Source organism: Batrachochytrium dendrobatidis (assembly GCF_000203795.2).
Source record: "Batrachochytrium dendrobatidis JAM81 unplaced genomic scaffold BATDEscaffold_5, whole genome shotgun sequence".
In the NCBI taxonomy this organism is placed as follows: domain Eukaryota; kingdom Fungi; phylum Chytridiomycota; class Chytridiomycetes; order Rhizophydiales; genus Batrachochytrium; species Batrachochytrium dendrobatidis.
Genome location: NW_006281103.1, coordinates 1,270,369 through 1,282,911, shown reverse-complemented (window position 1 = coordinate 1,282,911; position 12,543 = coordinate 1,270,369). Strand labels below are relative to the sequence as shown.

The 12,543-nt window shown below is 38.0% G+C and overlaps 3 protein-coding genes across 3 annotated transcripts; all 3 read right to left on the bottom strand.

Moving 5' to 3' along the window:
* Positions 1–46: 46 nt before the first annotated feature.
* Positions 47–945, bottom strand: BATDEDRAFT_11145 (ATP synthase complex assembly protein ATP12; the record flags this gene model as incomplete). Its single annotated transcript, XM_006678289.1, has 3 exons — positions 47–452; positions 564–664; positions 775–945. The coding sequence occupies 3 exons, from the start codon at positions 943–945 to the stop codon at positions 47–49; spliced, it is 678 nt and encodes a 225-aa protein (XP_006678352.1).
* A 1,364-nt stretch (positions 946–2,309) lies between these two features.
* Positions 2,310–7,618, bottom strand: BATDEDRAFT_88442 (uncharacterized protein; the record flags this gene model as incomplete). The annotated part of the gene is given in 8 exon segments (XM_006678638.1): positions 2,310–2,536; positions 2,660–2,827; positions 2,919–2,997; positions 3,081–3,247; positions 3,325–3,414; positions 3,498–6,024; positions 6,154–7,583; positions 7,603–7,618. The coding sequence occupies 8 exon segments, from the start codon at positions 7,616–7,618 to the stop codon at positions 2,310–2,312; spliced, it is 4,704 nt and encodes a 1,567-aa protein (XP_006678701.1).
* Positions 7,619–8,405: 787 nt separating this feature from the next.
* On the bottom strand, positions 8,406–10,835 carry BATDEDRAFT_11069 (uncharacterized protein; the record flags this gene model as incomplete). Its single annotated transcript, XM_006678278.1, has 4 exons — positions 8,406–9,205; positions 9,455–10,315; positions 10,424–10,496; positions 10,629–10,835. The coding sequence occupies 4 exons, from the start codon at positions 10,833–10,835 to the stop codon at positions 8,406–8,408; spliced, it is 1,941 nt and encodes a 646-aa protein (XP_006678341.1).
* Positions 10,836–12,543: the final 1,708 nt, after the last annotated feature.

Below are 12,543 nucleotides of genomic sequence, written 5' to 3'. Positions count from 1 at the left end.
TTAAACAAAAAGGCTAATAATAAAAACAAATACTTGGTAATGCCTACTATTCCAAAATAGCACATGTGCATGCTCCAAGCTGTCTAGCTAGATCTTCTCGATCAGTATCATGACTATCTTCAACTTCTCCCCATTTTTCAATCTGATGAATGACTTCCAATCGACCTGCAGTGGTAGCAAATTCTACAGAAATTTCGCCTTCCATCAATGCCAGACCAATAATAAAAGATTTGCTCCGCATCACTGCCTTTTCAAATGCAGCAAGTTTGATGTTGTCGTAGCCTTGAATGATTTCGCGAAGTTTGTCCATGACTGCATCTGATTGAGTAACACTTATAATTCCTTCAGTAGTGACAATGTCAATATTGTGCGCTTCCTTGAGCCAATCAACGAGTGGATTCCAATAGCATTTCTGCAATTCCACCAAGGAACTTGGGTAGCTTTGCTGATAGCTAGATGAATGCCAGTTGGAATGGTATTAGTTGAAAACAACAGTCACGAGTATAATAGAACTGACTGTGATCATCTAACCAAATATTTATCGCATTTTCATTCAGGCTTACCATATTGAATCGGTGTGCACATATTTCAGCATGGTGTCAATAACACCCTGTCTGATGGAATCATCTTTAAATGTATCGACTGCACGAACAATAATAGAAGTCTAAAAGTAATGCAAACCAGCAGGTATTAAAAAAGCAATTTTAGATTCACGCAGTTTGTGGATACTTGAATTCACAACTGATCGGATCCAAAACATAAAGATTGTCTTACCAATGGAAGAGAATGCGATTTAAGTACTTTGTCTTGTCCTTCCCATTCTGCAGCAGTTAACGCAGCAAATGCTGGCCTACTCAATGGAATCACTACTTGATTTCCATCTGGTGTTTTGAGTATGCGTCCGTCCAAAAGTAGTACAAATCCATCTTGAAATTTATAATCCATATGAATCCAAAACGTCAAAATAAAGTTTATAAACCAGTCGACTATTGATTTGAATGCAAGGCGACTTTACCTGGCGTCGTACCCAACGATACTGATTTCCAAAACCGGTTGAATTGCTTTGAAGTAGAGGTCAACTCGGATGACTCGGATGAATCGGTAGAATTCGGAATATTAACCATGTCTTCAACTTGACTGGCAGGTTTTTTAAGTTCAGATGCCAATCCAAAGAATGACCTTTTGATCAAAAAAAACTGGGTTGTCAATTGGATCGTTGATGGATTTCGGTATTCAGATCCCATCCATGGCGATTGTGCAAAAACATAAAGTTGTCTGGTGGATAAGTTTGAAAAAGAAGGTTTAAATACAAGTCTGGCTTGATCTCCGGTAGCTTTAAACCATACGTTGACACCTCGTTTGATTGATCGAGAAGCAATCATCGAATATTGACAATTGTTGAATTCAAGGAAAGAAATTCAAAATTGAATCAGCTGTTCACTACACAAGGTCACGTGAATATTGCATTTGAATTTAATTCAATCTCGATCCATTAGTTGGCATTTATGCAATCATGTCAGTGCGACATAGAGATGTTATAGCATCGTACAGAGCTCTTTTGCGAGCAGAGCGAAAGACATTTTCTGGAGATAATAAACGGATTATTGGTACTACTTTTTGATATGTATAACTTTGAATCAATCCTGTGATGCAAAGCCTATCCATTTCAAACCCATTTTAAAAAAGTTCAACCTGCTTACTAGCAAAACCTTTTATCTAAATGTAGATGCCGCAAAAGCTACTCGACTAGAATATTTTAAAAACAAGGTTGGCTTTGTTCAAATGAAAGCGAATTCAGCAAATTCAATGTATTGATCATACTAAACAGCTGTTTCGATTATATTTGGATAGGATGAACAAGATCCTGCAAAGATTGATCAATTAATTCAGATTGCACAGCAGGCAAGAACCATTATTTCAAGAAATATAGTGCAAGGCGTGCAAGCAAAATCCAACTCGGATTTATACTGTATGTTCTGTTGACTGAATATTTGTAAAATCAAAAATGTGGATTTCAGTGTTCGTGGTTGCGATAAGTCGAAACTTACAGAATTTAAACTCAACATTAATATCTAGCACTTCGTATCACTGATGAGACGGAAATCAATTCAAACGATACCATCAAACAAGCATCTAAAAATGGCACAAAACATAAATGCTGTCAATCTGACGAGCTTGTCTTTGACAAAAAATAACTTTATGGCTTGTTTCAACCTCAAAATTTGATTTAGTTGAGCATGCTCACTGCCTTACATCCAAACCACACCACCCATTTTGGCTGGATGCCATTGTGAATTGTTTTCAACTTGTCATTTCTGACTGTATGGAATCAGAGAAATAAACGTCGTCCATGTGAGTGATTTAACTGGATATTCATCTGTGTCCTCGTCAGTGCGCATCACAATGTCTGCATCCTCGGCACGATCAACAAAACTGCCCTTGGAACACATTGTCACAAGGCAAGTAATCTGCTCTTGGCGATTATCTTTGAATTTAGGATCATTCTTGAACGACGGGGCCAAAAAAAATTGTTTACCTAGAGTGAATACAACCAGTCAGATATTTGAAATGCACAGTTAATAAAGTAGCAACACGAGGTGATAGATTGATCATAGCAACAAATATTGGTCTTGAAGAACACCACGCCATAATCCATTACCTAGATATGGGTTTGTTTGGCTCCGATGACCATATTTGTCTTCTGGAAGCCAGGCACCATTAGAAACAGAATCAGTAATCCATGCTGGATCGTAAATCAACCACGCTCCCATGAGGCTTGCTGCAAAAATCTTGAGCGTTCTTGTGCCTTTTGGAGAAATCACATGAGCTATGAATTAAAATCAGATTAGCTTAGCTGCCCGCTATTTGCCAGTATATGGAAACAAACTATGTTTTAGACAAACATGTTTTAAACTCACTAATACGGGGATCGTATATAACTGTGGAGCTACTAAGAAAACATGCGTCTGGGAGGGTTTTTGTGGATTTGGCAATGCGCTAGATGCAACAAAAAAGCCTCGGGTTAGAAAATGTCTATTCAGTCTTGAAACACCAAAATATTTAAATCTAAGATAAATTACATCTCGTAATGCCGAATTGAATGGAGGGACTTCCTTGAATCCAGAAATGGAAATTAGCATAGAAACATTGGCCTCGCGAGCTCTCCTCACAGATCCTGGCGTGCAGTTGATGGCACCTTTGCGAGTCCAGTCATTCAACACCGATCCTCCAAGTGAACTGCCTTGTGCTAGAAAAATATTCAAAAATTGGCAACCGCTATTCCAAATGTACAGCCACAATCAAACTAAAAACACATAAGCTTACACAAAACATCACCACGAACACGCTTCATTGTAGGAGTAATGTCGCCACGATGCCCTTCCACCACCCGTCGTTTTACTTTAGAAACTGTTGCTACATATATTACAATAATGTAAAGGAAATAGTCATGTAAATACAAAGTACATGTGCATCGACAAAGCTTAAAATGTGATTACCTTGACTAGAACTAGATTCGGATTGAGGAAAAACAGTCCCTGCAATTTCAGAAACACCGCCCATAGGAAGAATACTCTCAGATACAATAGATCCTTGTGTGGCTTGAATCACTATTGAATTTTTTGAAATTGTGCGATGAAGTTCTGAAGTCTGCAGTTTTCCAATCTTATTATATAAGTAATCCACCTGCTTTCTTAGCTCAATGTTGGCAATAACAGCCTCTTTGTTTTGAGCCATAAGCTGCATCATTTGATTTTTAAAATCTGACTGAATCTTGGTCTGCGCTTCTGTATGGATTCTAGTTTGCTCCGCAGTATCTTCTGCATGTTTTTGATTCGCTTTTTCTAAAGCATCACGAGCAGCATTTAGTTCCAAATCAGATTGGGCATACTGCGTTTCAACAATTTCAAGACGCTTGGCTAATTCACTAGTTTGCGCGTTGGCCAAGTCGGTTTCGGAGAGCACGTTGGCTAATTTTGTACTCAGTAATGCATTATCATCAGCCTTTTCGTTCAATGATTTCTGCATTATAGCCATCTGAGCATCAATAGTATCAAAGCGAGCTTGCCATTTTGAAATGTCTTTTCCAGCTGCATCTAGGCTAGCATCTTTCAAATAAATTTCTGATTCTGCTGCAACAAGGGATTTTTGTATAGATTCAAGTTTAAGCTCAAAATCTACTTTTTGATTCATATATGCATCAAGATCTGTGGTGGCTTTTTCAAGTTGACCAATGTTGATGTGTTGCACTTTAAGCTGCTCTTCAAGATCTCTATTGATCCCTTCCAAACTGGCTACTTGAAGATTTCTTTCGTTCATCATTGATTCCATCAAATTGAAAGATGCGCATTTTTCTGAAAAACTATCCAGCAGCAAGTCGTACTTTGCAAAAATGATGGTGTTGTCAGATAATTGCTTTACTAGCTCCTCTTGGATATCATTTACCATGCTTGTATGAGCAATAGATTTTTGCTCAGTATCATGTTTTTCTTGCTGAAGTTGACTGGCTAAATTTGAACGCTCATTCTGCAAATCAACCAAATTATTGTTGAGCATGGCAATAGACTGTGAATATTCGGCAATAATTTCCTGAGCAGATTGCAAAGCCGATGCATGATCCGACTCCAGCTGCTTAACCATGTGCTGATGAGCCAGAGTTTGCTGATCTAGATTCATGCGGAAATCAGACTCGGCCTGTTGAAGTTCTACAATGTGGTCTTGTAATTTCTTGACGGTTTCACAAGTCTCACTCAGCTCAATCGACAATGCATCATACTTTTGTGCTTCTTTGGCTGCCTTGACTTGTTCTTCTTCAAGATCGCGTTGTAGAGATAAAACGTCATTGTCAAGTGCATCACGGCAAACTGCATTTTGCTTAAGCTCAAACTCGAGCTTTAAAAAGGCTGCATCTTTTTCACTCATTCTCATGCCAAGTTTCTGATATTCATGTATAAACTCAGCATGAGTTGCTGTTAGCATTTCAAAATCAGACTGTATATCAGCACGTGTCTGTTGTAAATCTGACAAGATTGATTTGGTTCCTTGTAGAATTTCCCGTGTATCTACTAATTCCTTGTAAAGTGTTTCCTTGGATGTAGCAGATTCTAGTAAATCATATTCTAGTTTGGATATGACCGCCAAGTTTTCCATACTAGTTTTTTCAGCCATTTCAACGTTGACTTGAATCTCTGATTTGGCAGCGTCAAGAGCAGCGGATTTACTGCAAAGTTCCTGCTCCATTTCAAGCTCTCGCTGCTTTAAAGCATCAATGTGATTCTCGGCGGTGAAAAGTGCTACTTGAGACTGCTCCAAATCCATAGATACCTTTTGAAAATCATCCATTGATTTGTTTAGATCTGACATGGTGGTCTCAAACTGTTTTGAAACTTGATCGAATTTGGTTTGCATTTCTTCCATCGATTCTTCAGATGTTTTGATTTCAAGACGAAGTTTGTTGATGCATGCAACATAATCGGCTTGCTTAACTTCCCATAGCTCTGAAGCGTTGCGAGTACATTCAGAAAACTCTTTTAAATCAAGGTAGGCTTGAGCAAGCTCGTCGTCACGTTCTTTTAAAGTAGATTTGACTACTTGAAGATTTTGTTCAGCAAGATCCAGAGATGTTTGAAGTATAGACTGAGCAGAACTATATTGAAGATCACGTTCATCAGCGGCAAGTGCTCGTTGTTCAGCCACAGTTGCCATTTCGGTCATTTTTGATATCTGTGCTTCAAGTTCTTCACGGTGTGTTTTACCAAGCTGACATTCCAAAGTTAATTCAGCAATATTCTGCTCTAGCTGTTGGTATTCGTGTTTATGAGACTCTAGTGATTTTAAAAAGTTGGATTCACGTTTAGCAAAACGGTCGTGAATTACAGTCAACGAACACTGAATTCCCTTGAACCGTTCAATAGCAGTGTCGCGCTCTGTGCAAGTTGATGCCAATTCGCCGTACGCATTTTCAAGCAAAGAGTTTTGTTTCTGTAAATTGTCTGCAAGTGTAGCAATTTCTGTCGAGTATGACTCCTATCATCAAAAAGATTCATTATCAAAAAATTAGCTGCACATTTTAAAAGAATAACCCAAAATAATTTTAAATAATTTTAAATACAGTAGCAAGACCAACTCTATTTGGAACAACACCTTAAACACTACCTTTATGCTCGCTTGAAAAGCCGCCGTCTCTGCTTGGTACTGAATCAACACCTGTCTAGTGTCGTCAAATAAAGTCTTGGTAGATGTAGCCAACTCATCTTTTATACCCACAATGGATTGCTTTATCAAAGAACACTCTGATAAAAGCGGAGAAACAGTTGCAATAATTTTATCAGAGTTCATCTGAGATGACTGCTGCAAAAGCTCTCTATTTCGAACAAAAGTGTTTCTTGATTCTTCGCTTATTGAAGCAAGTTGAGACTTGAGGGATGAAACAAGAGACTGACTTTCTTGAAGTTGATACTCGGACTCGATCATCTTTTGCTTCATCAGAGATTGATCATTTAACCACGACGTCTTCATCTGATGATATACAGCAGATACTTGAGCAGTAGACTCCAAAATAGTGTCAAGTGTGGTAGATACTGTATCCTGATGCGCAAGTAAAGGAGTGTTTGAATTATTTTGCGATATCTGAGGATTGGAATCGGGTTGGAATTGAAAATCTTGCGATTCCATGATCGAATCATGATCATCAAAGGCAGGCATTTCAGTAGCAGACACGGTGCCAAAAGAAGCACCCCAATATCGGATATCATGGTCTGTGGTATTTTTTCCTGTTGTTCCTATGTATGCAGAAGTAGTTTTTTGAGAATGATCCACGCCATTGTCCATGCCATTAGCAAGATCGGCAGGTAATTCAGAAATGGCTTGAGAAGCTTGAATCTCAACATCACATACTTGTTTGGTGTCAAAGTGAGTTAAAGGAAGACTTGCTAGTGTAGACACAGACAGTTGATTGTTTAGTTTGTCGTCAACCTCGATGAATTCGTCTTGTTTGCGTGGTATTACAGTCCTATTGCCAGAATCGATACACGCTGATTCTTGCTCCATGACAATGTTTTCCTGTTCAGATGCAAACAACAATTGAGCAGAAATGTCTGCATGTTCAATGACAGTACTAATGGGTTTAGTAGGAGTCAATGTTCCTTCAGATTCATGCTCGGTTTCTTGAACAGAATCTTGCTTAATCATGTCATTACAAGCATAAACTTGCGTTGCAGTAGAGAGAACATCACGCACTGCATTTACATTAGAATCAAATGGTATATCAACATCACAGTTCATGGTTTCTAAACGAACAGGACTATTAGAAGCCGTAGTGTCCATCAAATCAATTTGTTCAGTAGTGGATTGGATGACAGAAATGTCCGAAACACAATTTTTTAGTCCAGATTCACAAGACTGCACATCAGATTGGACAATATTTGAAGTAAAAAGTTGATTAGAATGCAGAGAATCCTGTTTAGATGGAGTCAAACTTGACAATTCACTTCCAGAATTCAAAACAGACAATGGCTGCTGAATGGATTGAGACTGTGAGCCAGCATCAAGCTGAGTAGGAATAAGCTGAGAATCCGAATCAGTGTCTGAATAAAGCAAATTCACTATAAAACATACACATGAAATGAATCTTAATTAGCTGAATGTGTTGTCAGTTGTGTAACGTCTTGATACGCTAATCAATGCAGTTCAAGTTTACTGCATGACAATCAAGCAAACTCAACTTGAATTGCCATCACAGTGAATGACATTGTTTATGGTTGCAACTCTCATAGTAGGAATGGATTGAGTTGGATCGATGTGATCATCAGGCGTGGGTTGAGAACTGCTCGATTCATCTCCATACAAACAAGTAAAAGATTCCATTAGATAAACGGCAGGTCCAGAATTGATAGTAAATTTGTATTCGATTCAATCAACAATTTTCTAAAAAAAACTTGTCCGAAAAAACAACGTTTGCAATTCAATCTTCATTTTTTATGCATATCGACCTTTTGCCATTCCTGCTTTACTGCTGGGATATTCTGCTTTACTTGTCTTTATATTACTTGTCGCGACTTCTGATGACACTTTTTCTACTTTTCCTAATACGCGTCGTTGATCCACCGATCGTCTGCGTTGGTGTGTTGTCCCTTGTGGTTGATATCCATCTCCACTTCCCAATATATCGTTGCTGGAATATCCTGAAATATCTTCTTCTCCCATCAGGTCTGATGATACGTACATGTCTTCACTCTCCTGAAACAGTGTATAATCCAACATTCCTTTCAATGCTGTAATTTCTCGGCCTCCATGCTTGGGTGCCTCATTTTGCAATGTTGTTCTCTCTGGAAGTTCAATCTATAAATAGTCATACTGGTTTTAGCATACAACTATATACCAGTGACATTGGGCTATTTAAAAAAACATCATGTAAATTTAACCCATGAGTCAATTACCGGAAGTGTTAGAATATTATCATATCGATATCGTGGATTGGTATCACCCATCGTCATCATAATTTTGGAGTATTGACATATCGGCCTTTTGATTGTTGGTATAGACACTGGAAGATCCACGTGCTGTTTTAGATCTCGCTGTGTAGTCATTATCCAGTCATCCTTTTCTTCATCGTACAACGCACGCTTTTCAATTTTAATTCGTTCTTCTGTGGGTATAAAATTATCAATTATTGTCAACTTTAAACTCAATTCTCTTGATAGTTCTCTGATTGTATCGAGTAGATCCTCGCGTTCATTGCGAAACTCGTCCTTGGCATCTGAGATCTCTGTTTTGACTTCTTGTAGTTTTGTCCATAGCTTCATAAGTTTCTTGGTTTTGACATCAACTTCTTCTTGTAAAGATGCATGGCTTTCCTCCAACTGTAACTGTGCTTCTTGCTTTTGCTCAAGCTGTAGCTGCAATTCCCGTTCGCGTCGATGCTGCTCTTGAAGCTTATTTTGTGCCTCCAATAACTCACGCTCCTGCTCATTAATCTTATCTACAATGTTCAATCCTCCTATTAATAATTTTCCCTCCATTGCCTTTAACTTGGATTCTAAAAACTCTCGCTCCTGTCGCTCCTTTTCAAGATCTGCTGCACGTTTCTCTAGCTCCATTGCAATGCGCTCCTTTTCTTCAATAACAATGTCTTTTGACGCAAGAAGCGCTCGTTTTTCAGCCTCTACTTCAGCTTGCAGTTTAGCAATAGTTTCGGGATCAAGTTGTGCTAAATTACAGCTAGAGTTTTCTGTAATGATGTTTTGCTCTACATTCAAACTACTCTCGTCATCTCCCTGCTTGTCTTGAGTTGCTATGCTTTCCTCAATCACATCGGAAAAAGCATAATTTTGGCTTTCAGACTCTGTTTGGTTACCAACTTCATCAACTAAATCGGATTCAGGTGCATTCTTTTTTCGCTGAATAAGCTTTTGCACCTTTTTGGTAACCTGCTTTTTGATGACTTTGGTAATAATACGCGGAGCTCCTCCTCCTTGCTTTCTAGCTTCAAGAGCTCGTCGAAGGTTTTCAATTTCTTCTTGGTATTCTCGAAGCATTGTATCTTTTGGATCTTCATTGACCACTGGCTTATTCTTGATACTCTTGGCACGATTTGCATATCTCAGAGTGCTTAGTGTTTCTTCAAAATTGTAGCTTGCTGGACTAAGAGTGGCAATCATGAGCGTTTTTGCATTTCCACCCAAAGAGTCTTGAAGAAGTCGAGTGAGTTTAGAATCGCGATAGGGAATGTGTGAACTGCGACCATCTACAAGTGCTGAAATGCAATTTCCAAGTGCTGAAAGTGACAAATTAATCTTGGTGGCTTCTTTAAGTCGGTCTCCCGACGCACCCGTTTTGGATTGTCGTTCAGATCCTGCAAGGTCAACCAAATTAAGTTTTCCTGAAACGTAACGATCCTGTCCATCCGGTCCAGGCTCGGATGATTCAATAGTAATACTAAAAATAGAATGCGATCGTGACGAGTTTTCATTCATCAGTGTCGCGCCAACAGACCGATGCTTATTTCCTACATCCATCAAATGCTCCATCTCCTCAACGCTCTTTACAACAAATGCTGATAGATCTTTAACATAGATACCCGTTTCTGGATGTTCTTTGAGATCAAGACCACCTTTTGGATTTTTGTTGGCTTTGATAAGCAAGTCCTTGATTTCCTCATTGTAAATTTCTAAAAATGAAACTCGTACAAGAAACTTTTTTTGTGATGTTTGAGCAATGTGATCAAAAATATGATGAAAAGTCTTTGGAATGATACCCCGAAGATGCGGAGTGGTTGGTATACCCTGCATTGAAAAGGTTTTACCCGTACCAGTCTGACCTAAATAGTGCAGTGTTTGACAAACTCTTTAGTATGATATCCCAGTCTATGAGCGTATTCTACAGTTCAAAAAATGACTTGAATTCAACCAGCATCCTATGTACATACCATATACAAGTACTGTGCCATTAAAACCTTCTAGGGCAGCATCCACAATGACTTGCGCGGTTTCAGAGTATACCTCGGTCTAATATGGTTTAAAATAGTAGATTGCCCCAGTATTTGATAAAATCTGGTTGTTAGTCGCGAATAAATAGTATTGAATTGACCATGTATCCAACCGATTTTTTTGGTTAAACAAAACTAGCAAAACCAAATCACTTGCCTGAGTACATCCTTCATCAAATGCCGAGTCAAACGTAAACGTTTTGATGTCGCTTTCTTGTTTTGGATTTTTTAACGAAATGACACAGTTTTTTGGATCAATGTTGCATATTTTGAAATGACCTGCAGCCTTTTCCTTTTCACTAAAAGGCCTACATCGACAAACCACCATAACATTTTCTGCACCGTGCGTCATAATTGTCATGTATTGATACAGCTATTGGTTTTTAGTAATGTATATTTGGTTCGCGTGAATGAACAAGTTCAGCTAAAAATGGGTTGGAGAATTAAACTCTAAAGATACTAAACAGAAAAACTTGCTTTATAGATGCATTAGTATAGGTTAAACCATGGGTTTATGGCCAAAACTTGGCAAGTTTCCATCACGTGTTGTAGATTAAATTCATATGAACATGGTTTCGTGTCGTATCATTAAATATTTAAACCGACAAACCACGTTTGGCTGTATTATTCATGTCAAAAGACGATATTCTAGATAAACTACGGGCTGCACTTGCACTTGTTGAAACAGTCAAACAAGATAATGAGTGTTACCGCGAGAATTTCGAGCAGGTTTGTATATCAACGCCCGAGTTTTTAATGTGCATCTACCGCCATGTAACATTGTAACTACAAGCCAATCAAAACTTTAAACTACAGTTTAACTGTATGTGAAAAAATGTTTAATGATTATGATATATTTTCAGCTCATCCATTTTACACTTGAATCGAATTTGATGACCATGTAACAGCTCAAGGAAGCTTATGCAACACTTCAAACTAAATCTGAAGAAGCTGCTAAAGAGTATAAAGTAGCTCTCAAAGAAAAGGTGAGTTTTATGTCCGTCTAGTGCAAATGTCTATACACAGATTTGTATTTGAATCAAATGAATCATATCAAACTATTTATTTATACACTTTTAGGAAATTGCTGAACAAGACACCACTAAATCATTGCAGTTTTGGAAACAGTTGGTTGACCAAAGAGATACAGAGATGGATCATATCAGGGCTAAAATGGAGTCTACATCGTAAATTCACACTTTGAGTTTGACATTGGTTTGAATGATCAATGCATTGAATCGTTTTTATGAAATAGAGATATGGAGGTACTACGACTGCAGATTCAAAATGAGCTTGAGCAATCACAAAAATCTAAATGGGTGCTTTTGTCAAAGGTTAGCTGTATCTCGGTGAAACTCTGCAAAAGTGTTTAGATTTGTCAAAATATTTGGATAGGATATTATGTCTTGACAAGTATGATGGTTTACAGTAGATTCTAAATTCAAACCTTTGAGTTGATTAGGAAAATGACAAGTACAGAGATTTGTACTATAAATCCAAACGCGAGGTTGAATCACTTTACTTGGATAAGGATCAATTGGTATGTTTAAACCACATGATTAAGCATAACAGTTTATTTTGATAGCACTGTTGCTTATATTTTTATCTATGATGAATGTGATATGATTTCAATTCAGAACTCGCGCCATGCCAGAGAGATCAAGGAAATCCATATAGCAAAATTGGAAGAAGTTAAGCAATGGGAAGCACGATTTTTGACTTTGCAACAGTCTTTGGGTAAGTTTATAAACCTGGTGTGATCAATACTGTATCAGGGTGTAATATGACATATCAAATAATGTATTGATTTTTATTTTGTACAAATAATATGCATTACTAGATGCCGAATCTGATACTGAACGGCTTCGCATAGTCCAGCGTGAAAAAGTGGAATTGGAGCTTAAAACAACTATGCTTCTTTCTGAACTTGACGAAGTGAGGTGAGTTGATGAATTATAGTTTATTGGCTCAAGTCAATATCCACAGTAATATTCTTGCCATAGATTCACGAGTACAAATATTGCAAATTGCTAACATTTACACCAACGTGATTCAATGCA